The sequence below is a fragment of the Engystomops pustulosus genome, chromosome 4 (assembly GCF_040894005.1).
Source record: "Engystomops pustulosus chromosome 4, aEngPut4.maternal, whole genome shotgun sequence".
NCBI classification, from domain to species: Eukaryota; Metazoa; Chordata; class Amphibia; order Anura; family Leptodactylidae; genus Engystomops; species Engystomops pustulosus.
In genome coordinates, this window is record NC_092414.1 from 225,199,992 (window position 1) to 225,227,760 (window position 27,769).

At 46.6% G+C, this 27,769-nt stretch overlaps 1 protein-coding gene across 1 annotated transcript; it reads left to right on the plus strand.

Annotated features, from left to right (window-relative positions):
* The first annotated feature begins 912 nt into the window (after positions 1 to 912).
* LOC140128380 (chloride channel protein ClC-Kb-like) lies at positions 913 to 27,577 on the plus strand. Its single transcript, XM_072150047.1, has 22 exons — positions 913 to 1,107; positions 12,539 to 12,667; positions 12,796 to 12,924; positions 13,280 to 13,419; positions 13,637 to 13,714; positions 14,133 to 14,211; positions 14,385 to 14,510; positions 14,590 to 14,674; positions 15,728 to 15,829; positions 16,042 to 16,129; positions 16,202 to 16,384; positions 17,405 to 17,474; positions 18,173 to 18,283; positions 19,690 to 19,903; positions 20,002 to 20,135; positions 21,577 to 21,713; positions 22,181 to 22,220; positions 23,853 to 23,923; positions 24,282 to 24,344; positions 25,763 to 25,867; positions 26,065 to 26,151; positions 27,164 to 27,577. The coding sequence occupies exons 1-22, from the start codon at positions 957 to 959 to the stop codon at positions 27,326 to 27,328; spliced, it is 2,487 nt and encodes an 828-aa protein (XP_072006148.1). The 5' UTR covers positions 913 to 956; the 3' UTR covers positions 27,329 to 27,577.
* The last annotated feature ends 192 nt before the right edge of the window (positions 27,578 to 27,769 follow it).

Consider the following 27,769-nt stretch of genomic DNA (forward strand, 5'->3'; position numbering starts at 1 on the left):
TCGTGTAACCAGGCTGGAGGTGTATCTCATCTTGTATCCATGCTGGAGGTGTATCTCATCCTGTATCGAGGCTGGAGGTGTATCTCATCCTGTATCGGGGCTGGAGGTGTATCTCATCCTGTATCAGGGCTGGAGGTGTATCTCATCCTGTATCGGGGCTGGAGGTGTATCTCATCCTGTATCCAGGCTGGAGGTGGTATCTCATCCTGTATCCAGGCTGGAGGTGTATCTCATCTTATATCGGGGCTGGAGGTGTATCTAAGCCTGTATCGGGGCTGGAGGTGTATCTCATCTTGTATCCAGGCTGGAAGTGTATCTCATCCTGTATCCAGGCTGGAGGTGTATCTCATCTTATATCGGGGCTGGAGGTGTATCTAAGCCTGTATCGGGGCTGGAGGTGTATCTCATCTTGTATCCAGGCTGGAGGTGTATCTCATCCTGTATCGGGGCTGGAGGTGTATCTCATCCTGTATCCGGGCTGGAGGTGTATCTCATCTTATATCGGGGCTGGAGGTGTATCTAAGCCTGTATCGGGGCTGGAGGTTTATCTCATCTTGTATCCAGGCTGGAGGTGTATCTAAGCCTATCTATCTATCTATGACATTGTATCAGACACAGAGGGGCTCATCTTCCTGGACATTACCGGGATATTTATTAGAATAGTAACGTTTCCCCAATGTTTTGCCCCCTGTGATTTCCTGGATAGAGATAAGCTTGGCGTGGAGCTGGGGGGGGGGGGGGGGTCGTGGGGGGGGTCCGGCCTCTTATCTCCGCTGTGGACACAAGGGATCACTAAACAATCCCTGTTGTGTGTTGATACAAGGTGTTGGGGTGGGCGGGCCGGGGGTGTGGCTTATCCTCCAGGTATTTAGAATGATGAGTGCTCACAGACACGCGCAGCCATGGCTCAGCTCAGGGGAGACGATCAGGACGGGAAGGAGGAGAAGGTGGTCACCATGGACTTACCCGAGACCAAGGAGAAGAGAGGAGACAGCAAAGCCGAGAGCGAGATGACCGAGAGTGAAGCCTACTCCTACCTTCCCAAAGAGAAGGAGAACCAGAGCGCCCTCATCGTCATAGGCAAGAGGATCCTGACCTGCATGAGACGTGAGTAACATCCAACTCTCTGATATCGGACCTGTATGAGAAGTAACATCCATCTCTCCCGTGTCTGGATCTTATATCGGACCTGTATGAGAAGTAACATCCATCTCTCCGGTGTCTGGATCTAATATCGGACCTGTATGAGATCTGAGTAACATCCGTCTCTCCGGTGTCTGGATCTAATATCGGACCTGTATGAGATCTGAGTAACATCCGTCTCTCCGGTGTCTGCATCTGATATCGGACCTGTATGAGATCTGAGTAACATCCGTCTCTCCGGTGTCTGGATCTAATATCGGACCTGTATGAGATCTGAGTAACATCCTTCTCTCCGGTGTCTGGATCCGATATCGGACCTGTATGAGATCTGAGTAACATCCGTCTCTCCGGTGTCTGGATCCGATATCGGACCTGTATGAGATCTGAGTAACATCCATCTCTCCGATATCGGACCTGTATGAGATCTGAGTAACATCCGTCTCTCCGGTGTCTGGATCTAATATCGGACCTGTATGAGATCTGAGTAACATCCATCTCTCCAGTGTCTGGATCCGATATCGGACCTGTATGAGATCTGAGTAACATCCATCTCTCCAGTGTCTGGATCCGATACCGGACCTGTATGAGATCTGAGTAACATCCATCTCTCCAGTGTCTGGATCCGATATCGGACCTGTATGAGATCTGAGTAACATCCATCTCTCCAGTGTCTGGATCCGATACCGGACCTGTATGAGATCTGAGTAACATCCATCTCTCCGGTGTCTGGATCTAATATCGGACCTGTATGAGATCTGAGTAACATCCATCTCTCTGGTGTCTGGACCCGATATCGGACCTGTATGAGATCTGAGTAACATCCATCTCTCCGGTATCGGACCTGTATGAGATCTGAGTAACATCCATCTCTCTGGTGTCTGGATCCGATATCGGACCTGTATGAGATCTGAGTAACATCCATCTCTCTGGTATCGGACCTGTATGAGATCTGAGTAACATCCATCTCTCTGGTGTCTGGCTCCGATATCGGACCTGTATGAGATCTGAGTAACATCCATCTCTCCGATATCGGACCTGTATGAGATCTGAGTAACATCCATCTCTCCGGTGTCTGGATCCGATATTGGACCTGTATGAGATCTGAGTAACATCCATCTCTCCGGTGTCTGGATCTGATATCGGACCTGTATGAGATCTGAGTAACATCCATCTCTCCGGTATCGGACCTGTATGAGATCTGAGTAACATCCATCTCTCCGGTGTCTGGATCTGATATCGGACCTGTATGAGATCTGAGTAACATCCATCTCTCCGGTGTCTGGATCCGATATCGGACCTGTATGAGATCCGAGTAACATCCATCTCTCCGGTGTCTGCATCTGATATCGGACCTGTATGAGATCTGAGTAAAATCCGTCTCTCCGGTGTCTGGATCCGATATCGGACCTGTATGAGGTCTGAGTAACATCCATCTCTCCGGTATCGGACCTGTATGAGATCTGAGTAACATCCATCTCTCCGGTGTCTGGATCTGATATCGGACCTGTATGAGATCTGAGTAACATCCATCTCTCCGATATCGGACCTGAAACATCCATCTCTCTGATATCGGACCTGAGTAACATCCATCTCTCCGGTGTCGGACCTGTATGAGATCTGAGTAACATCCATCTCTCCGGTATCGGACCTGTATGAGATCTGAGTAATATCCATCTCTCCGGTGTCTGGATCTGATATCGGACCTGTATGAGATCTGAGTAACATCCATCTCTCCGGTGTCTGGATCCGATATCGGACCTGTATGAGATCTGAGTAACATCCATCTCTCCAGTGTCTGGATCTGATATCGGACCTGTATGAGATCTGAGTAACATCCATCTCTCCGGTGTCTGGATCCGATACCGGACCTGTATGAGATCTGAGTAAAATCCGTCTCTCCGGTGTCTGGATCCGATATCGGACCTGTATGAGATCTGAGTAACATCCATCTCTCCGGTGTCTGGATCTAATATCGGACCTGTATGAGATCTGAGTAACATCCATCTCTCCGATATCGGACCTGTAACATCCATCTCTCTGATATCGGACCTGAGTAACATCCATCTCTCCGGTGTCGGACCTGTATGAGATCTGAGTAACATCCATCTCTCAGGTGTCTGCATCCGATATCGGACCTGTGTGAGATCTGAGTAACATCCATCTCTCCGATATCGGACCTGTAACATCCATCTCTCTGATATCGGACCTGAGTAACATCCATCTCTCCGGTGTCGGACCTGTATGAGATCTGAGTAACATCCATCTCTCAGGTGTCTGCATCCGATATCGGACCTGTATGAGATCTGAGTAACATCCATCTCTCCGGTATCGGACCTGTATGAGATCTGAGTAACATCCATCTCTCCGGTGTCTGGATCTGATATCGGACCTGTATGAGATCTGAGTAACATCCATCTCTCCGGTGTCTGGATCCGATATCGGACCTGTATGAGATCTGAGTAACATCCATCTCTCCGGTGTCTGCATCTGATATCGGACCTGTATGAGATCTGAGTAAAATCCGTCTCTCCGGTGTCTGGATCCGATATCGGACCTGTATGAGGTCTGAGTAACATCCATCTCTCCGGTATCGGACCTGTATGAGATCTGAGTAACATCCATCTCTCCGGTGTCTGGATCTGATATCGGACCTGTATGAGATCTGAGTAACATCCATCTCTCCGATATCGGACCTGTAACATCCATCTCTCTGATATCGGACCTGAGTAACATCCATCTCTCCGGTGTCGGACCTGTATGAGATCTGAGTAACATCCATCTCTCCGGTATCGGACCTGTATGAGATCTGAGTAACATCCATCTCTCCGGTGTCTGGATCTGATATCGGACCTGTATGAGATCTGAGTAACATCCATCTCTCCGGTGTCTGGATCCGATATCGGACCTGTATGAGATCTGAGTAACATCCATCTCTCCGGTGTCTGGATCTGATATCGGACCTGTATGAGATCTGAGTAACATCCATCTCTCCGGTGTCTGGATCTAATATCGGACCTGTATGAGATCTGAGTAACATCCATCTCTCCGATATCGGACCTGTAACATCCATCTCTCTTATATCGGACCTGAGTAACATCCATCTCTCTCATCTCTGTATGAGATCTGAGTAACATCCATCTCTCAGGTGTCTGCATCCGATATCGGACCTGTGTGAGATCTGAGTAACATCCATCTCTCCGATATCGGACCTGTAACATCCATCTCTCTGATATCGGACCTGAGTAACATCCATCTCTCCGGTGTCGGACCTGTATGAGATCTGAGTAACATCCATCTCTCAGGTGTCTGCATCCGATATCGGACCTGTATGAGATCTGAGTAACATCCATCTCTCAGGTGTCTGCATCCGATATCGGACCTGTGTGAGATCTGAGTAACATCCATCTCTCCGATATCGGACCTGTAACATCCATCTCTCTGATATCGGACCTGAGTAACATCCATCTCTCCGTTGTCGGACCTGTATGAGATCTGAGTAACATCCATCTCTCCGGTGTCTGGATCTGATATCGGACCTGTATGAGATCTGAGTAACATCCATCTCTCCAGTGTCTGGATCTGATATCGGATCTGTATGAGATCTGAGTAACATCCATCTCTCCAGTGTCTGGATCTGATATCGGACCTGTATGAGATCTGAGTAACATCCATCTCTCCGATATCGGACCTGTATGAGATCTGAGTAACATCCATCTCTCCGGTGTCTGCATCTGATATCGGACCTGTATGAGATCTGAGTAACATCCATCTCTCCGGTGTCTGGATCCGATACCGGACCTGTATGAGATCTGAGTAACATTCATCTCTCCGATATCGGACCTGTATGAGATCTGAGTAACATCCATCTCTCCGGTGTCTGGATCTGATATCGGACCTGTATGAGATCTGAGTAACATCCGTCTCTCCGGTGTCTGGATCTGATATCGGACCTGTATGAGATCTGAGTAACATCCGTCTCTCCGGTGTCTGGATCCGATATCGGACCTGTATGAGATCTGAGTAACATCCATCTCTCCGATATCGGACCTGTATGAGATCTGAGTAACATCCATCTCTCCGGTGTCTGGATCTGATATCGGACCTGTATGAGATCTGAGTAACATCCATCTCTCCGGTGTCTGGATCCGATACCGGACCTGTATGAGATCTGAGTAACATTCATCTCTCCGATATCGGACCTGTATGAGATCTGAGTAACATCCATCTCTCCGGTGTCTGGATCTGATATCGGACCTGTATGAGATCTGAGTAACATCCGTCTCTCCGGTGTCTGGATCTGATATCGGACCTGTATGAGATCTGAGTAACATCCGTCTCTCCGGTGTCTGGATCTGATATCGGACCTGTAGGAGATAGAATAGGAGCACAACTATCCGTCACATTCCCATGGATATCCATCACTGAATTAACCCCTTCCCTATTTCATTTTTGGGTCTTGGTTTTTCGCTCCCCTCTTTTAGTTTTTCCGTGTATGAGGTTTGTTTTCTGTGTAACTAATTGTCCTAATGATGATACTTTGTTTTCCTTGAACTGGGAAATTTGCGCCAGTTCCTGTGGGCTCTGTATTTACGGCTCCAGATGACTCCTCCCCTTTGTTCTTTGGGTTGGTGTGATCCACATTTGTACAGGTTTTATTATGTCTTTGTTTTGCTGCATTCTGACTCTTCCATACTTCGGCACGGAGCTGGGTGAAGGGTCGTTTTTTGCTGGAGGATCTGATCTTTTCATTGCTCCCATGTTGGGGACTATACGACCTTTACATCAATTTTTTATTTAAATTTTTACATGTTGCAAAAAAAGTCATTTATGTGCTGTTTTACGTTAGAAAATGATCATTGTCATGCTTACACAGGATATTTTGGGATCACCTGACATGTTTATAATTATTATTATTCTGATGAAAGGTACTGGAACCCTGATCGCTCCTACCATACATTATAATGGTATTACAGTATAAGGGGATTCTCCTGAAGATCTGTATCGGCGTGCCACGGGCAGACTCTTACAGATCCAGAGAAGAGGCAGCCAGGCAGTCTCACAGAGAGTCCCAGGTGTGATGGCAAAAAATTCATTGACTTAGGCCCATAGATATTTGGACAGAGACATTTATCATAGTGTTTGCACCAGTTTTCTGTCTGACTTTGCACCAGAAAAACTTAGCATACTGCTTGTACATGTGATTATAAAGTGTCTGCACCAGTTTTGTGTCACAGTGTCCGAAAAGACAGAAAAAATGTACGACGTGCGCTAAAATTCTACAGCATGAACAAAGTGCACCAAAAAATAAATGTTGCACACTTCCAGAGCAGTGCAGGGGCGCCAGATTCACATAGTACACTGCAAATAGTATGCACTGCAAATAGTACACACTGCACATAGTACACCTCCTGCACATAGTACACAGGACACTGCACATAGTACCCCCCCCCCCCTTGTACATAGTACACACCCCCTGCACATAGTACACAGGACACTGCACATAGTACACACCCCCCTGCACATAGTACACACCCCCCTGTACATAGTACAAACCCCCCTGCACATAGTACACACTGCACATAGTACACACTGCACATAGTCCACCCCCCTGCACATAGTACAAACCCACTGCACATCGTGCACACTGCACATCGTACACACTGCACATAGTACACACCCCCTGCACATAGTACACAGGGCACTGCACACAGTACACACTCTACATAGTACACTGCACATCGTACACACTGCACATAGTACACACCCCCTGCACATAGTACACAGGGCACTGCACACAGTACACACTCTACATAGTACACTGCATATAGTTCACACTGCACATAGTACACTGCATATAATACACACTTCACATAGTACACTGCATATAATACACACTGCACATAGTACACACTGCACATAGTATACACTGCATATAGTACACCCCCTGCACATAGTACACTGCATATAATACACACACTGCACATAGTACACACACTGCACATAGTACACACATTGCACATAGTACACCCCCTGCACATAGTACACACTGCATATAGTCCACACTGCATATAGTCCACACTCCCTGCGCATAGTACACACTGCACATAGTAAACTGCACATCATGCACACTGCACATCTTTTGATAAATGTGGGTCATCATTCATTTAGCTTTTATTTCAGGGGCTCAAACTGGACAAATGAAATAATTGTACATGAAATTTTATTTTCTGATAATTGGGTAAAAACCCTTGATCTGGAGCTCATGGACATCCCCAGACATTGCTGTCACCTCTGTTACTGCAGGGCAGGAGCCCCATGAATCCAGTATTTAGCCAGCAGCCCACCCCCCTCAGTATATAGCCAGCCAACCCCCTGGCCACAGTATATAGCCAGCGAGATCCCAGTATATTGCTAGCCAGCTCCATGCCTCGTAGTATATAGCCAGCCAGCCCCCTGCCCCCAGTATTTAGCCAGCCCCCTGTCCCTAGTATATGGCCAGCCCCTGTCCCCCAGTATATAGCCAGCTAGCCCACAACCCTCAGTATATAGCCAGATCCCTGCCACTTAGTATATAGCCTGCCAACCCACTGGCCCCAGTATATAGCCTACCAGCCCCCGCCCCCACTATATAGCCATCCAGCCCGTCCCCCCAGTATATAGCCAGCCCCCATCCCCCCCAGTATATAGCCAGATCCCTGTCCCTTAGTATATAGCCTGCCAACCCACTGTCTCCAGTATATAGCCAACCAGCCCCCACCCCCACTATATAGCCAGCCACCTGCCCCCAGTATATAGCCTGCCCGCCCCCACTATATAGCCAGCCACCTGCCTCCAGTATATAGCCTGTCAGCCCCTGCCTCCACTATAATACCAGTCAGCCCCCTGCCTCTTAGTATATAGCCTGCCAGCACCCTGCCCCCACTATAATACCAGCCAGTCCCCTGCCCCTTAGTATGTAGCCTGTCTGTCCCCACTATATAACCAGCCAGCCCCTGCACCAAGTATTTAGCCTGCCAGCCCCCTGCTTACAGCCAGTCCCCTCCCCCCAGTATATTGCCAGCCAGCCAATTGCCCCCCAGTATATAGGCAGCCTCTGCCCCCAGTTTATAGGCAGCCTGCCCCCAGTATATAGCCTGCAAGACCCCTACCCCCAGTATCTTGCCAGCCATCCCACCTGCTGCCCAATATATAGCCTGTCAGCCCCCTGCCCCATGTATATAGGCTGCCTGCCCCAGTATTTAGCCTACCCCCAGTATATAGCCAGGTCCCTGTCACAAAATATGGACAGTCGGCCCTTGCCCCCAAGTATATAGCCTGCCAGCCACCAATATATAGCCAACCTGTCCCCAGAATATAGCCTTCCAGCTGGTTCTTTACTGTAAGAGCTGCGACTCTGTAGAATAGTCTCCTCGGGAGCTGGTTCTTTACTGTAAGAGCTGTGACTCTGTAGAATAGTCTCCTCAGGAGCTGGTTCTTTACTGTAAGAGCTGTGACTCTGTAGAATAGTCTCCTGAAGAGCCGGTTCCTTACTGTAAGAGCTGTGACACTGTAGAATAGTCTCCTCAGGAGCTGGTTCCTTACTGTAAGAGCTGTGACTCTGTAGAATAGTCTCCTCAGGAGCCGGTTCCTTACTGTAAGAGCTGTGACTCTGTAGAATAGTCTCCTCAGGAGCTGGTTCTGTACTGTAAGAGCTGTGACTCTGTAGAATAGTCTCCTGAAGAGCTGATTCTTTACTGTAAGAGCTGTGACTCTGTAGAATAGTCTCCTCAGGAGCTGGTTCTGTACTGTAAGAGCTGTGACTTTGTAGAATAGCCTCCTCAGGAGCTGGTTCCTTACTGTAAGAGCTGTGACTTTGTAGAATAGTCTCCTCAGGAGCTGGTTCCTTACTGTAAGAGCTGTGACTCTGTAGAATAGTCTCCTGAAGAGCTGATTCTTTACTGTAAGAGCTGTGACTCTGTAGAATAGTCTCCTCAGGAGCCGGTTCATTACTGTAAGAGCTGTGACTCTGTAGAATAGTCTCCTCAGGAGCTGGTTCCTTACTGTAAGAGCTGTGACTCTGTAGAATAGTCTCCTCAGGAGCTGGTTCTGTACTGTAAGAGCTGTGACTCTGTAGAATAGTCTCCTCAGGAGCTGGTTCTGTACTGTAAGAGCTGTGACTCTGTAGAATAGTCTCCTCAGGAGCTGGTTCTGTACTGTAAGAGCTGTGACTTTGTAGAATAGCCTCCTCAGGAGCTGGTTCCTTACTGTAAGAGCTGTGACTCTGTAGAATAGTCTCCTCAGGAGCTGGTTCTGTACTGTAAGAGCTGTGACTCTGTAGAATAGTCTCCTCAGGAGCTGGTTCTGTACTGTAAGAGCTGTGACTCTGTAGAATAGTCTCCTCAGGAGCCGGTTCTGTACTGTAAGAGCTGTGACTGTAGAATAGTCTCCTCAGGAGCTGGTTCTGTACTGTAAGAGCTGTGACTCTGTAGAATAGTCTCCTCAGGAGCTGGTTCTGTACTGTAAGAGCTGTGACTCTGTAGAATAGTCTCCTCAGGAGCTGGTTCTGTACTGTAAGAGCTGTGACTCTGTAGAATAGTCTCCTCAGGGGCTGGTTCCTTACTGTAAGAGCTGTGACTCTGTAGAATAGTCTCCTCAGGGGCTGGTTCCTTACTGTAAGAGCTGTGACTCTGTAGAATAGTCTCCTCAGGAGCCGGATCTATACTGTAAGAGCTGTGACTCTGTAGAATAGTCTCCTCAGGAGCTGGTTCTGTACTGTAAGAGCTGTGACTCTGTAGAATAGTCTCCTCAGGAGCCGGTTCTTTATTGTAAGAGCTGTGACTCTGTAGAATAGTCTCATCAGGAGCTGGTTCTGTACTGTAAGAGCTGTGACTCTGTAGAATAGTCTCATCAGGAGCTGGTTCTGTACTGTAAGAGCTGTGACTCTGTAGAATAGTCTCCTCAGGAGCTGGTTCTGTACTGTAAGAGCTGTGACTCTGTAGAATAGTCTCCTCAGGAGCCGGTTCTGTACTGTAAGAGCTGTGACTCTGTAGAATAGTCTCCTCAGGAGCTGGTTCTTTACTGTAAGAGCTGTGACTCTGTAGAATAGTCTCCTCAGGAGCTGGTTCCTTACTGTAAGAGCTGTGACTCTGTAGAATAGTCTCCTCAGGGGCTGGTTCCTTACTGTAAGAGCTGTGACTCTGTAGAATAGTCTCCTCAGGAGCCGGTTCTATACTGTAAGAGCTGTGACTCTGTAGAATAGTCTCCTCAGGAGCTGGTTCTGTACTGTAAGAGCTGTGACTCTGTAGAATAGTCTCCTCAGGAGCTGGTTCTGTACTGTAAGAGCTGTGACTCTGTAGAATAGTCTCCTCAGGAGCCGGTTCCTTACTGTAAGAGCTGTGACTCTGTAGAATAGTCTCCTCAGGAGCTGGTTCTTTACTGTAAGAGCTGTGACTCTGTAGAATAGTCTCCTCAGGAGCTGGTTCCTTACTGTAAGAGCTGTGACTCTGTAGAATAGTCTCCTCAGGGGCTGGTTCCTTACTGTAAGAGCTGTGACTCTGTAGAATAGTCTCCTCAGGAGCCGGTTCTATACTGTAAGAGCTGTGACTCTGTAGAATAGTCTCCTCAGGAGCTGGTTCTGTACTGTAAGAGCTGTGACTCTGTAGAATAGTCTCCTCAGGAGCTGGTTCTGTACTGTAAGAGCTGTGACTCTGTAGAATAGTCTCCTCAGGAGCCGGTTCTTTACTGTAAGATCTGTGACTCTGTAGAATAGTCTCCTCAGGAGCCGGTTCCTTACTGTAAGAGCTGTGACTCTGTAGAATAGTCTCCTCAGGAGCCGGTTCTGTACTGTAAGAGCTGCGACTCTGTAGAATAGTCTCCTCAGGAGCCGGTTCTGTACTGTAAGAGCTGTGACTCTGTAGAATAGTTTCCACAGGAGCCGGTTCCTTACTGTAAGAGCTGTGACTCTGTAGAATAGTCTCAGGAGCTGGTTCTTTACTGTAAGAGCTGTGACTCTGTAGAATAGTCTCCTCAGGAGCTGGTTCTTTACTGTAAGAGCTGTGACTCTGTAGAATAGTCTCCTCAGTATTTAGCCTACCCCCAGTATATAGCCAGGTCCCTGTCACAAAACGGGAGCTGGAGCTTCACATGAGCTTCACATGACGACATTGAAGTTGACTCTTAATCTTTTTCAGGGCACCATTCCTGACTAGTCCGTTGCTTGCTTGGACCTCTGTGATCTCACAATTATGAAGCATTTGAGCTCCTCTACTGCTGTGTTTGTTGTGCTAGAACCAATAGACCTTGTGATAAGCCGAACTATTAGTCCTTTGCCTGGACGTCCACCTCTTGGATTTGGGATGGATGGCCAACGCTCACATTATACAGATCTCTGTTTCTCTCTTCTTGGGGAAGCTTCTTTGTGGCTGCTTCTTAATACCTGCCCGTGACCTTTCACTTGGGAATGGACCCAACAAACACTGGTGGGAATGGGAAAAAGGCATACACTTGCACTTTTTGTCTCGAAGTGCTTTCTTTTGGACATCTTGGAGGGACTTTGTCAAGTCTCATGAGAACGTGCACCCAAATTTATCTTTCCTTTTTTGTTGTGCCGCTTCTATCTATCTAATGTCCTATCTATCTATCCCCTACTTATCTACATTATGTTTTTTTTATCAACCTAATCATCTAACTATCTATCTATTGATTTATTTACGACTATCTTATGTCCAATATATCTATTTACCTCTCTAAGTACCTACCTACCTATCTGCTATTTAATAGACTGTAAGCTCTTGGGAGCAAGGCTCTCACTCCAATTGTTTCTGCCCATCTGACCATATTCTTGCTCTGCTTACATATGTCCCCATGATCTGTACATCGCTGCAGACTATGAAGGTGCTATAGAAAGAAAGATTTAGTATTGATAAGAAAACGATAACAATGCAGTCACATGACAAGAATCTACATCACTAATCACATGCTACATAGTTATAGGATAAGATATAAGATGATGTCTAGAACATGATGGAGTCTCGCAGTCAGAGCCGTAGAGGAGGGGGAGATATGGAGCCTGAAAGGTCTAAGTTTTGTTCCACTTTTTACTCATCAGTTTTGCTTATGGATAGAAAGATAGAAACTTTGTTAATCTCAAAGTGGGAAATTCTATATAGACTGGAAAACCCTGATATCTGAATGTATAAATGTTCTATAATGAATCAGTGTTCAACAAAGTAAAGGTGCAGAAAAGTCTGAGGTGGCTTCCTGGAGAGGAAGAACCTCAATATGGAAATAGTGGTGGGAAGTTCTCCGGGATGGTGACACCATTGTCCATGTGTGGTCTGTAGATGGATATTGTTGCTGTGTAGACGCTGTATACTGGATATAGGTTGGTACCATATGGTCACGTTGTGTATTGCAGCTGTGGGCAGGATCCTGCGGAGCGCACTTCATCGTCTTGGAGAAGACTGGATCTTCCTCTTCCTGCTGGGAATCTGTATGGCTACAATCAGCTTTGGACTGGATGTGACCATCGCCAAACTGCAGCGATGTAGGTAACACTGAATCTGATATTAATATTAATTGATGCTTCGACCTCCTGACCCCCCCCCCCCCGCCATACCATGACATCAGCCATATTACACCCCCATATAACACCAATCTTCATATCTTCTACAGTGAATCTCTGGGTGTACGATGCTCTGGATGAGTACAGGTATCTCCAGTACTTCTCCTGGGTTCTGTATCACACTCTGCTCATGACTGTATCTTCTGCCGTCGCTAAATACATCGCTCCACAAGCTGCAGGTAAGTGTCCCAAAAAGGCATAAAAACGTCCTTCTGCAGGGTATACAGATAGAAGTAGGCGCTATGTGCCCCTCCCCCTACAGGGTGATACAGAAGGAAGGAGGAGCTTTGAGCCTGCCCCTCCCTCTGCAGGGTGATACAGAAGGAGGAGCTATGAGTCAGCCCCAACTCCTGGAGGATGATATAGATAGAAGGAGGAGCTTTGAGCCTGCCCCTGCTAGGTGATACAGAAAGAAGTGGAGCTTTGAGCCTGCTCCTCCCCCTACAGGGTGATACAGATAGAAGGAGGAGCTATGGCCCACCCTTCCCCCAGCTGTCAGATATATAATAATACAATGTTTCCTTGTGTTTACAGGATCTGGAATCCCAGAAATTAAGGTCACCCTGCGTGGAGTTGTCTTGGCTGAATTCTTTACTTTGCGAACATTTATTGCCAAGTTAATTGGAGTGACGTGCACGCTGGCCGCCGGGAGCACGATATTTCTAGGAAAAGTGGTAAGTGTTATCCAGCGGCACAGAGACAGGTATGGGGGAGCAAACCTGGTGCCGCACTCAAGGCGCAACTTCCTGAGCTTTACGGACAAACATTTTGCAGTTTTGTTGTATTCCCACTGGGGCGCAGGGGTTTAGAATAATGAATATGTCATATCAGACGTATCAGACACCAACTATACCAAATGTGAGACGACTCTAAAGATAAGTCTCTCTGCAGGGACCCTTCGTACATATGGCGACGATACTGGCGACTCTGCTAGGAAAAGTCATGGTGAAACTTGTTGGAGCCAAAGAGGTAAGTACAAAGTATCTGTATTTGATCACCACGCGTTCTATTACATGTGACTTCTTGGGGTGATACATTATTCTGCTGATGGGGTGTTGTGTCTTTATGAGGCGGCAGATTACCTTGGATATGAACATTTCCATTTACGACACAATTCTGTTTATAATTTGCCCCAAAAAATTGTCTGCGCCCCATTGCCAAAGAGCTTAAAACAATTACTATATCCTTCAATGACAGAAGGGACGTGGCCTCCAAAAAGGGTGGTGATATTATCGACGTTGTCAGGTGTTGCACCCACTGGAGTAGAACTATTCCTAGATTATGAGATCTTGCCCATTCAGCAGCTCCGAGCCTCGGAGGTCTCCGTGTTCCGGCCCATGTTCTGATATTTCATTTCTAAGATTGAAAATGTTATTTGTTTTGTCAGAACCCAAGTCGGAAGTATGAGCTGCTGATTGCTGGAGCGGCGGTGGGTGTTGCGTGCTGCTTCGTGGCTCCTGTAGGAGGTTAGTGGTCCATTATTGTATCCAATACAATAGACTGCAGACTGCGACCACGTGATGTTTCATCTATCTTCTGTCACTATCACTAGGAAGTCACTAGGACCTCAGCTGCTGGTCCTAGTCTTCAGTGCTGGTGGTGTCCTATTCCCATATGTATGTTCCCCTCTCATTCCCAGGTGTCCTCTTCAGTGTAGAGACGACAGCGACACATTTTGCAGTGCGGAATTACTGGCGTGGCTTTTTCGCGGCGACCTGTGCAGCTCTGATGTTCAGACTCTTGGCGGTGATTAATCACGAGCGAGGTGAGGTCTACATACAAGAGAACTTGTTAGTCCTACAAATCACTTGTAAAGGACTCACTTTTGACCCTTTTTTTCTTAGAGACCGTTGCCATCCTCTTCAGTACCAATTGGCGAGTTGAGTTTCCTTTTGATCTCCCAGAATATTTGTCGTACGCAATCCTGGGGTGAGTATTTAGGCATCTATCCCTACTCTCGAGTGATATCACTGGGTGCACCTATGCACAATTAAGCACATAAAGCTCTGCCACCTACACAAGATCTTGACTTAAATTATAATAATGAGACAAATAGGTGACTGTCCACAGAAATCCCACAACAATGTGGTAACCCAGATTACAGATGACACAATTAGCTACAAGATTATTTAAGAATTGCTATCAGTAACGATATCTCTCTTAAGTTTTGAGGATTTAATACACAAAAGGTGCAGTGCAAACATAAAAACAAACAACACAAAAACCACATACCAAATTTGGGGTGGCTAGGCTTAAATTCAGGGGTGTTACCCATCATCTAACCATCTTCCCGCACAGCTGGAGTCCTGAAAGGCATTTATCCTGTTAGTGGGGCCTCATAACTACAAATTTATGTTCAAGTTATTCGATAAATATGATTTCCCAGTAGTTTCTCTGTTCAAGTCTTTGTGTGGGCGGGAAATCTCCCCCACACATCCTGCAAACTGCATGCCTTTCATTATTGTTAGGGTGTTAAAGTATCCATACTTTCTGTGAAGTGTGAACTTGCCTTATTCTCTTAATCCTACCAATGTTTGATGGAGAGTGTGACTGGATCTGGCCAAGTTGGGACATCTCTATTCAGATTCTGAATGCATTTATAAGAGGGGAGAAGGGCTTCAGTCCAGAAAGCATAGCCATATTTTGTGCTATTACCACAATGTCCAATAATAGATTCATCATATCTGGAGACCTCAAATCTCCAGTTATGTTGAGATGAGTTACAATGGTGGAGACATAGTGGCCGATGTCTACAGATCTGGCCGTACATATCTCTCTGGGAGCTTTGATCTCCTATTAGCCAGTCACAGATTAACCACTGGACATCCATAAAACATGTTTAGGATCTTCATGCACGGTCATGTTCCCTTGGATGATGCCGGGAGGATATAATGAGGCTTGGTCCTGACTTAGTCCCAGATCCACCCGTTTTCCTGTCCACTTACTTTTGGTTAAATCTCCTCCGATTGTGTTTTGTTCCAGGGTGGTGTGTGGCTGTGTCTGCTGCGTCTACCTGTATCTCCACCGCGTCTCAATGGTTTTCATTAATTATAACAAAAGTTTAGGAAAATTCCTACGAAACAAGTGAGTATTAGTTTATCCTACGTTGTGTACTCTATGTCGGCTGTGTCTGTTGACTTGTGTTCTGTAGATTGCTCACCTCAATGTTCATGAAGACATGTGCTCGATGTAGCCACAATGTAAAAGTTTCCAGTCTTCAGCCTCCATAGACCCAGCCTGGGGGTCAGTCTGATGGAAGAGCGGCTCATGTAACCATTCCTACGTTTCTGTTATAGTAAGATCATCTATGCAGCTTTCGTTGCCCTGGTCTTGTCTAGCATCACCTTCCCACATGGATTTGGCCAGTACATGGGAGGAACACGGGTGAGTAGGCCTGTCCCACAGAAAAAGTGTGTGGTTTGAAGCTTCTCTACTAAATATCATGTAATTCCCCAGTTAACGATGAAAGAACATCTGGAGACCTTCTTCAAAAACATCACCTGGGGGGTGGAGGAAAAATCCATTTATTTGAATGTCTCTCGTCAACCTCCCAACCCAACCTATGATGATAACTGGCTGCAGTGGACACATCCCCAGCTGTCCTCTGTGGAGAAGCTGGCCATCTTCGTTGTGCTGAAAGTAAGTAGCACCTGAAAGGGAATCAAGTGTATTATATGTACTATAGGAGTATTATATGCACTGCAGGAGTATTATGTGTACTAGAGGAGTATTATATGTACTTTAGGAGGAATACATGTACCATAGGAGTATTATATACACTCGATTAGTATTATATGTACTATAGGGGTATTATGTGTACTAGAGGAGGATTATATGTACTATAGGAGTATTATATGTACTATAGGAGTATTATATGTACTATAGGAGTATTAAATTGCACTGCAGGAGTATTATGTGTACTAGAGGAGGATTACATGTACCATAGGAGTATTATATGTACTGTGTACTTGATTACTATTACGGTGCTAGATTAGTACTATACAGTATGTACTAGACAAGCATGATATGTGCTTGACGAGAATACTCGAAAAAGTATTCATACCCCTTGAACTTTTACTAATTTCTAACTCCTTAGTGACTACCCATATGGGTTTCTACATTGGTCACTAAGGGGCCTTATGTATCAGCATAGTCTAAGTGCTGCACAGTCCTGCCTCGTGACTGCTTGGCAGCTGCTCTAAAGTACAAAAGGTAATACAAATATCAAATATTCCAACATATAAGTCCAACATGATTATGGCGCACACCAGTGGGAAGGAAATACACCAGTGATCAGACCAGTAAGAGACAGGCAGAGATCTACCACACAGATTACCTTCATAAAATACATTTTACATGAAAAAAATAATTCTACACTAGAAATCACTGAGTCAGTAATAACCCAACCAAAATAAACTATTCTTATTATTAATATGATTATTAGTACTATTATTATTAATATGATTATTATTATTATTAATATAATTATTATTATTATTACTGGTATTTGTCCAGTGCGGTGAATGATGTGATCGTAGAATCTTTGCCATGTTTTGGACTAGAAGTGATACATGACAGAACAATGTAACATTGTACATATTGTTATATATCTTCTAAAATTCTAACTAGTTTATAAATTTTTTCTTGTTTTCTCTTTAGTTTTTTTTGCTCCTGTTTGCTAACACCATGATCATCCCGGCCGGTTACTTCCTTCCTGTCTTTGTGTACGGTGAGCAGACACCATCACTACTGCTATGTATACAGGGGATCACAGCTATTCTTAGAGAAAGGACGACAAACCTTCAGAGATCAAGTGCCCAAACTAGAAGCCAAGACCCTCTTATTTATAGCAAAGGCCAACATTGCTATTTCAGCAGTAACTGATCCCTTCCCGGACTGTCACAGCTTTCAATCGTATCAGCATCCTGAGGACACCAATACAATAGAAAGAAGGAGGAGAAAGGTGGATTAACATTGTAGCTTCCCCATAGGGTCCCCTGAACGGGAAGAATCTTGGAATCTGGAGAAGCTCCAATGATCCAGCTTTGTCCACACCTTCTCGGTCCTTCTTTAATCCCAGGCAGCCGAGAATCTATCGCTTTATAATAGCGCCGAGCATGGCCCAGCCTTGGCTTCCTTGGACTGCAGACTGGCAAATCTTATGCTGTGGCTTTGGCCTGGGTGCCAAGAGAGAGGGCTTTGAGGGATACGTGATACTTTGGCTCCATCCCCTGTATCACCATTACTCATACGTGGCTCCACAGCCACATCCACAGCCTTCAGCATCTCTCTTATTCATAAAACAAAGCGGTGAATCCCTTTAGAGTCTAATACTGGAATGATGAGGAAGTAGTAGCCGAGTAGTTCAGGTCTAGAGCCTCCAGCTGCACCAAGTGTGGATTCAGTATCTAATATTCTTCCCTACAGGTGCTGGACTTGGTCGTCTTTATGGAGAAATAATGGCCAAAATCTTCCCCGATGGATTTATCTCAGAGGGAATCCCTATCAAGATCACTCCAGCTGGATATGCACTTGCAGGTAAGTATAACATGCACTTAGCCTGTTGGCCTACCCAGGGCTCATGTGTCCTTCTGATAAGATGGTGGTCTTCTGCCCCCCTAGCTCCTCCATAAAGTGTTATCTGGGACTCATGTGTCCTTCTGATAAGATGGTGGTCTTCTGCACACCTAGCTCCTCCTGTAGGTGTTACCTGGGATTCATGTGTGCTTCTGATAAGATGGTGGTCTTCTGCTCACTCAGCTCCTCCTGTAGGTGTTACCTGGGGCTCATGTGTCCTTCTGATAAGATGGTGGTCTTCTGCTCACCTAGCTCCTCCATAAAGTGTTACCTGGGGCTCATGTGTCCTTCTGATAAAATGGTGGTCTTCTGCTCCCCTAGCTCCTCCTGTAGGTGTTACCTGGGGCTCATGTGTCCTTCTGATAAGATGGTGGTCTTCTGCTCCCCTAACTCCACCTGTAGGTGTTACCTGGGATTCATGTGTGCTTCTGATAAGATGGTGGTCTTCTGCTCCCCTAACTCCTCCTGTAGGTGTTACCTGGGGCTCATGTGTCCTTCTGATAAGATGGTGGTCTTCTGCTCACCCAGCTCCTCCTGTAGGTGTTACCTGGGGTTTATGTGTCCTTCTGATAAGATGGTGGTCTTCTGCTCCCCTAACTCCACCTGTAGATGTTACCTGGGGCTCATGTGTCCTTCTGATAAGATGGTGGACTTCTGCTCCCCTAGCTCCTCCTGTAGGTGTTACCTGGGGCTCATGTGTCCTTCTGATAAGATGGTGGTCTTCTGCTCACCTAGCTCCTCCTGTAGGTGTTACCTGGGGTTCATGTGTCCTTCTGATAAGATGGTGGTCTTCTGCTCACCCAGCACCTCCTGTAGTTGTTACCTGGGATTCATGTGTCCTTCTGATAAGATGGTGGTCTTCTGCTCACCTAGCTCCTCCTGTAGGTGTTACCTGGAGATGTGCCCTTCTGATAAGATGGTGGTCTTCTGCTCCCCTAGCTTCTCCTGTAGGTGTTACCTGGAGGTGTGTCCTTCTGATAAGATGGTGGTCTTCTGCTCACCTAGCTTCTCCTGTAGGTGTTACCTGGAGGTGTGTCCTTCTGATAAGATGGTGGTCTTCTGCTCCCCTAGCTTCTCCTGTAGGTGTTACCTGGAGGTGTGTTCTTCTGATAAGATGGTGGTCTTCTGCTCACCTACCGCCTCCTGTAGGTGTTACCTGGGGCTCATGTGTCCTTCTGATAAGATGGTGGTCTTCTGCTAACCGAGCTCCACTCGCAGGTGTGACCTGGGGCTCATGTGTCCTGTCTTCTGATACAATGGTGGTCTTCTGCTCAACCAGCTCCTCCTGAAGGTTAACCCTGAAGCTCTTGTGTCCTGTCAACTGGTGATGGTCTTGTGATGGGTGATCCCACTCCTTTCTCTTGCAGGTGCTGCAGCCTACTCTGGGGCCGTCACTCAAACACTTTCCACAGCGCTTTTGGTGTTTGAGTTAACAGGACAAATGTCGCACATTCTCCCTGTCCTGATCGCAGTTCTCGTAGCCAACGCCATCAGCCAAAGCTGCCAGAACTCATTTTTTGACATTATTGTCATTGTCAAGAAACTTCCATACCTCCCAAAGCTGACAATGGGAAAGAACTGGTAAGATGCCGCCTCTGAACTGTATGATGGGGTGACTGGGCTCCAGTATCCTAAAGACTTGGGTAAGATATCCCATAACGGTTTTCTTCCATTCCCAGTGCCCACGATGTATGTGCCGAAGACTTCATGGTGACGGACCTGCACTATCTTGTGAAGGACTTCAAATACAAAGACATTCGGAACCTCCTGAAATGCTCAGATCTTAAGGAATTTCCCATCGTTGACGCAGAAGGTTGTACAATTTTACTTTTTGGTCTAAATATTTCACTTTTGTCTGGGCTCTTTTACATCTATGAAAGGTGCATGGAGATATGAGGGAATGAATGATGTCCGTCCACCCAACGGATAGAAGGCAATGTCCTGTAATTATTCTATGGCTATATACATTAGGACTGTCCTATGTGTCCTAATCAGACATATCCCACCCTATGCTTATCCTTATGTCACTGTCCTTATCCTTGCTGCGGAGTCCATGGTGAGGGTGCAGTACTGCTGCATCCGCTTTTTTGCTCAGCAGGAGGGAGAAGGATGGGAAAACGTAGGCTGCTGCTTTCCATCCGGCTTTTTGCACTGCATACAACTTATACTGGGCAACAGGAGGCAAAAAGTATGCATCCGTCTGCCGGTACATATGGGTCCGCTAAACGTATATGCCAGATTTCCTGGTGTATATGCCAAGCATGTGAAAATAAATGAATTGTGAACCTAAACTTATTGGGGCAGATTTACTTACCCGGTCCCGTCGCGATCCAGCGGCGCGTTCTCTGACGAGGATTCGGGTTCTGCCGGGATTCACTAAGGTCGTGCGCCCGATGTCCACCAGGTGTCGCTGCTGCGCCGAGGTCCGCCAGAGTTCACCTTCCACGCCCTCCGATTTCCGTCGCGTGGAAGCCGGCGCGGATGCGACACAATCCGATCGCGTATGCCAAAAACCCGGAGCAATTCTGGGAAAAAAGGCGCAAATCGGTAATATTTGGGAAACCCGTCGATTCGGCCCCTTAGTAAATGAGCCCCAATGTGCTATAAGAACATAGCGGCGACAACAGGGAAGACTCCTAGAAGTGGTGGACACTAAGGGGCTCATTTACTAAGGGTCCGAATCACGCACTTTCGTTGGGTTTCCCGACGATTTCCGATTTGGGGCGAATTGCCCCGTGAGCGGATTTTGGCGCCAGCTTTCACGCGACAGAAATCGGGGGGCGTGGCCGTCGGACGACCCAACGGATTTGGAAAAACCGCAGAATTTAAAATACGAAATGTGTCGCAAGATCAAGCACTCACATACACCGGGACGAAGAAGGTGAACTCCGGCAGACCTGCTGGATATCGGGCGCACGACCTCAGGGAATCCCGGCAGACCCGAATCCTCGTCGGAGAATGCACAGTGGGATTGCGACTGGACCGGGTAAGTAAATGTGCCCCTATGTGGCTAGACAGGGAATGGCGGCCTCCATCACTCTGTGGGTTTGTACAGCTGCACCCGGTCCAGGCCTCCGCAGGTCGCAGCATCCATGTGACATGAAGGTTATAAAGCCTCCTGCCATGTAGTTATGTCACCTTTGACCAGCCTCACCCTGTTACATATCTACCCATCGTTATCACGTTATCAATATCTGACCTTGTCTCGTTGCCATCTGTGTATTGTATAACGCCGCTCTCTCTTCTCTCTCCAGATTCTAAAATCCTTCTTGGTTCTGTCAAGCGAAAATTCCTCAGCAAACTCCTATCTGATCAGCTAAGCACCGAGCGAAGAATCCAATATATGATGAATCAGCCCGGGGGTAACATGGACAACAACTGGACCGTGACTGTAAGAGAACACATTGGGGAGAAGGGGCGAGGGGTCACAACCAATAGGAGATCATTTAGGCTATGGGCGGCACGGTGGCGGAGTGAGTAGCACTTCTGCCTTGCAGCACTGGGGTCCTGGGTTCGAATCCCACTCAGGTCAACATCTGCAAAGAGTTTGTATGTTCTCTCCGTGTTTGCGTGGGTTTCCTCCGGGTACTCCGGTTTCCTCCCACACTCCAAAACATACTGTTAGGCTGTTTAGATTGTGAGCCCCATGGGGACAGGGACCAATTTGACATGCTTGTGCAGCGCTGCGTAATCTGTGTGCGCTATATAAATAAAGAATTATTATTATTATTATTATTAGGCTGAATATTAGAGAGTTAGATCATGAGAAAGCTGCATGAAATGATGGGCATTGTAGTACTAGGACACGGGGAAGGAAGGTGGAGGCTTACAATCACCATCATGTTTCCTGTATTTCAGTCTCTGGGTGATTACTCCAGACCTCGGCTGCCTAAAACTGGTGAGTACTCATTTACTGCGCTCCTTATCTTCACTGGTCTCTGGTTATCTGGTTATGTCTCTGCTATGACCTTCAGGAGTGAAGCTTTAGATAACATTAGATAAGCCGCTAACTATCTCACATTCACAACACTAAAGCACAAGGAGAAATAGACGGAAGTCTCAAAAAGAAGAAAACCAATGTGTGGGTGTCTCACGTCCCAAGGATCCTCGCGTCATCTCAGAAGAAGAAAAACGCAGCCGCACTCCTCGGCCGTGTAACCACCTGGAAATACATTCTTATTCACCAATGGGGAGTGCTATGTTGGTCAGGCGCAAAATAACCGGTGCAGAACGACTAATGTTATGGTGGATATAGAGGACATTTCACCACCTCTCACGTGTGGAATTGAACATACTATACTGTAAGAGCTGCTCTACAGAATCGGGAGCACTGCCAGTGGGGAGGATTACAATGGTCAGATACTGGGACTGATCTCTGCAACTGTGGGGGGGTAGAAAGAAATCTCAAAGTGCCCCCAATTCTGTGTAGCTGCCCTTACAGCATGGTATACTCATGTCCACACGTGAGAGGAGATGAAAGACATTCGCACATAGCAATACATTGATGGTACACACAATCCGAGCTCATAGAGGACTCGCGGAGGACTCTACCGCATGACAGATTCTTATGCAATAACCACATGTAGTGTCTCCTAGTGTCGCCTGGAGGAGCGCATTAGTGTCTTACATCTTCATATCCCGTCTATGTGAATTTTCAAAGACTTTTTTTAATAGTAAATAAGTGGCTTTTGGTTGTAGTTTGTGCACTCGGTCACTGGTTTAGGGGAGTATATCTGCACGATGCCTATACACTTTATACTTGAGAGACTATTTGTAGTCATAGGGGGTCATTTACTAAGGGCCCGAATCGCTATTTTTCGTCGGGTTTTCCGAATATTTCCGATTTGCACCGTCTTTCTCTGAATTGCCCCAGGTTTTTGGCGCACGTGATCGGATGGTGGCGCATCGGCACCAGCATGCATGCAACGGAAATCGGGGGGCGTGGCAGTCAAAAAACCCAACGTATTCTGAAAAAACACTGTATTTTTTAAAAATACCTGCACCCAGCAACAGATTGTTTACTCTGGTGAACTTCAGCGGACTTCAGCGCAGCAGCGACACCTGGTGGATGTCGGGCGCACTAACTTAGTGAATCACCGGAAACCCGAATCCTCCACAGAGAACCTGCCGCTGGATCACGACAGGACCGGGTAAGTAAATGTGCCCCATAATGTTACTGGATGTCAGAGTCTCCACAACCTCAAGGGCAATTAAATTGTAGAAAGTAGATTAAGTTTATCTCAGTTCAAGGGCAATAAATCTACAGAGAGCGGAGACACTCAGATTTTTGCCTAAATAACCTGATTTGATGATTTATTAGATGTAACGCTTTTAGTTCATGTTCAAACTGTCCCAATGATTGTCCATGCTCCTGCTGACATCAGAAATAACTCAATAGATTATCACTGTCTTAAGTGCAATGATCAGGTATCTGGACTCCAAGGTGCGAGATGCTGAAAGAACTGCCTTAAAAGACGTTCGGCCTTGATTGAATGGAGGCGCCGTAACTAATGTACTTTTTCCATTTCAGCTGAGGAGGTAGAGAACGGAGACACAACCACGTACAGCACTCAGGACACCATCACCATAGAGAGCGAAGAGGTGAGAGGAGACCACCCCCATCTTCCCCTATCATGCCGTCTTGGATGCCCTATGAGGACCTTCTCACACGCGTGGTTTTCACATACGAGTTTGTGAAACCCATGAGACTCGTGGTGAATGCTGAACCATTTTGGTCAATGGGCTTTTTTTCTAAAAGGCCTCTAAGTCTCACAAACAGGATCGGTCGTTGCTCTGCCGATACCTGGATCGTAAATGTTTTTGGTGGGAGAAGCCAGGCGTATCCGATACCACTCATCGGATAGGAATTTGTCAGCAGTGACATCTGATGTGTAGGGGTAGTGGATAATGACCTCCCTGCGCTACATTAATGCTCATCTTTGCCGTCTCTCACTCACAGACACAAAGGCCTGTAGGGCGAAGGAGGCGCTCAAGTAAATTCCGGAACCAGTACCTTAGAATGGTACGTATAGTAATCCTCACTTACTAATTATGATAAACATGTTGGAGGTAAATGTGTGTAGGTCAGGGAGGCTACAGTCATGGACAAAAGTTTTGAGAATGATACAAATGTTAATTGTTACAAAGTCTCCGGCATCAGGTGTTATAATGGTAATTTGCATATTCTCCAGAATGTTATAAAGAGTCATCAGCTTAACAGCAATTCATTACAAAGTCAATATTTGCCTAGAAAATGAACTTTTTCCCCCAAAACACATTTCACCTTCATTGCAGGCGCCTTAGGCGGAGCAGCTGCCATGGTGTCAGTGATGTCTCCAGTAACACAGGTGCGGGGGCTGATGAGGACAGGGCGGGGGATCAATCTGTCAGGATTAAGTAACAATCACACCCCTGGACACTTTACAAGGAGGCTGGTGCTTGGCATCATTGTTTCTCTTCTGTTACCCATGGTTATCTCTAAAGAAACACGTGCAGTCATCATTGCACTGCACAAAACTGGCCACAGGGAAGAGTATCGCAGAGAGAAAGATGTCACCTCAGTCACCAATCTATCGCATCATCAAGGAATTCAGGGAGAGAGGCTCCATTGTTACCAAAAAGGCTCCAGGAGCCCAAGAAGGACCAGCAAGCGCCAGGAGCGTCTCTTACAAGTGTCTCAGCTTGGGGATGGGGCTCCCAGCATCGCAGAGCTTGCTCAGGAATGGCAGCAGCAGGTGTGAGGCATCTGCACGCACTGTGACACTGCGGAGACTCCTGGAGCAAGGCCTGGTGTCCAGGAGGGCAGCAAAGAAGCCGCTTCTCTCCAGAAACCATCAGGGACAGACTGATATTCTGCAGGAGGTGCAGGGAGTGGACGGCTGAGGATTGGGGGAAAGGGATTGTCTCTGATGAATCCCCTTTCCGATTGTTGGGAGAAGACAAGGTGAGCGATGCCACCAGTCCTGTCTCCTGCACCTGTAAAGCCTCCTGCAGCCATTCATGTGTGGGGGGGCGGCTTCTCAGCCAAGGGAATCGCCATAAAAACACCACCATGGATAAAGAATGGGACCAGAATGTCCTCCAAGAGCAACTTCTCCCAACCCTCCAGGAGCAGATGGTGATGAGCAATGCCTCCTCCAGCATGATGGAGCACCTGCCATAAAGCAAAGGGGAGAACTAAATGGTGCAGGGAACAGAACACAGAGATTCTGGGTCCATGGCCTGGAGACTCCCCAGATCTTATTCTCATTGTGAACTTGTCGTCAATCATCATGAGACGGGTGGACATATGATCTTGCAGTGTACAGGTGTATTACAAGTGAAATATTGGCCAGGATGAGGCCTATGACAATATGTGGTTGAGGGGTATTATGGGGAGGTACATAACAGGTGATGGTCGTAGCCAGAGGGAGGTGTATGACGCTATACGGTGTGTTACAGGTGGAGGAATGGGAATGTCGTCAGCTGAACGAGGTTGTGGACGTCGAGAAACTGACCATTGACCCTGCACCATACAGACTGCTGGAGAAACAGACACTGTACCAGGTAAAAGGCACCTGCCAATACCTTATAATAATGCAGTGTATAGAAAAACAACACAAACTAGATGTGCCTGACCACACCCGATGATTACCCTTTCTGTACACCGATATCTATATTATCAGGCAGCAGGTCTAGAGAAAGACCCACCGGTGATACAAGACAACGTTGTGCTAATCATCCACCATCTCTTGTTTCCTCAGTGTTATGACCTCTTCAATCTTCTTGGTCTACGCCGAGCTTATGTCACCAACACTGGACGCCTGGTGGGAGTGGTGTCCCTTACTGAGGTAAGTAGGAAGCCACAGTCCTAACTACAATAAGACAATGCCAAGACCCTCGTCTGAAGTCATTTTGTATGGTCTATAATACAGTGGGTACTGAAAGTATGCACTCTTTGTTTCATTGCAGCCAATTGGTAAGATCAAAAAAGTTCTTTATTTTGCTCATTAGTGAACACAATGATGAGTACTCGCCCCCAGCGATGAGTATTGGTCCCCTTTGCTCAGTGATGAGTAGAAGCTTTGGAGCTGGTGCAGCCCGGAGTCTTCTTGGGAAGATGCTACAAGTTTCTCCCCCTGGATTTTGGGATCCTCTGCCTCTTCCTTGCAGATCCTCTCCAGTTCTCTCAGGTTGGAGGGTGTACATTGGTGGAGGCCATTTTCTGGTCTCTCCAGAGATGCTCCATTAGGTTTGGGTCCCGGTTCCTGCTGGGCAACCTGCAGTGATAGGTGACTTCCATCTCCCTACTGAATCTCTGGAGTTCAGCCACAGGGATCCCAGGGGTCTTCGTTAACTCTCACCAAGGCTCTTCTCCCACCATTGCTTTGTTTGGATGGACAGCCAGGTCGAGGAAGAGTTGTGGACATCCCACAGTGAGGCCACTGTGCTCTTAGGAACCTTGAGAGCTACAGAAATCGTTTTGTAACCTTGGCTAGTTCTGTGCCTTGTGACAATTCTACCTCTGAGCTCCTTTGGCAGGTCCTTAGACCTCATGATTCTTATGTGTTCTGTGATGACTTATATAGACAGGTGTGAGCCTTTCCTAATCAGGTCTAATCAGTTTAATTAAATACAGCTGGACTCCAATGAATGAGTAGAACCATCTACTCATCACAGCAAAGGATCTGAATATTTATGACCATGTGAAATTTTAGTTTTTCTTGTTTAATAAATTAGCAAAAGTATCTACATTTCTGAATAGCGGCAGAGTTCATGTTAATGAGAATACTTTCCGTACCCACTGTACATGTAGAAGGATCCTGAACCGCGGCATAAATATCTTCTCTTTTCTATCCTCAGCTGAAGGATGCCGTTCATGGAACTGTGAAGGGCACATTTACCTCCAGGATAGTCCCAAAGGCAGAGGACAACTTGCAAGACAGCTACACCTTGCAGCCTCTGGTCCACCTACCCCCAGACTGCCAAGATTTAGAGGAGCCACATACAAAGACTACAAGCACATGACATCGGCATCGTATGCAGTGGAGACCAGACTCATAGAGACTGCAACAACTTGTGATCTCTTCTGTATCACCCAGATGTGGCACAACAGACGCTACAAACCTGTGGTCGTAACCGTCTGTGTATTATTACCTTAAAAGAAAGGTCATGGGTAATGAGCCCAACCCATAAAAGAGAGATTACAGATCCCTATGACCCAGGACAGGGTCTTCTGATCACATCATCTGCTTCATAAAGATAGAAAACATATTTAACTTGACTTTTTTATAATAAAATTCTTCTATGTAATACTTCTGTCTGAGATTAATACATGTCATATAAAAAAGGTCATAGAGAGGCCGATAATTCTGTACAAACACAACCAACATCTCCCTTTCTGCACCAACTATCCAACCAAACATCCATGCATAAATACCATGCACAAGACTGTATAAAAGTCTCTAT

Excerpts from the sequence above, each read along its gene's own strand:
- LOC140128380 (XM_072150047.1), top strand. The coding sequence starts at position 957 with ATGGACTTACCCGAGACCAAGGAGAAGAGAGGAGACAGCAAAGCCGAG. Across the intron at positions 12,668-12,795 it reads CATCGCCAAACTGCAGCGAT|TGAATCTCTGGGTGTACGAT; the intron begins GTAGGTAACACT and ends TATCTTCTACAG. Across the intron at positions 21,714-22,180 it reads ACAACAACTGGACCGTGACT|TCTCTGGGTGATTACTCCAG; the intron begins GTAAGAGAACAC and ends CCTGTATTTCAG.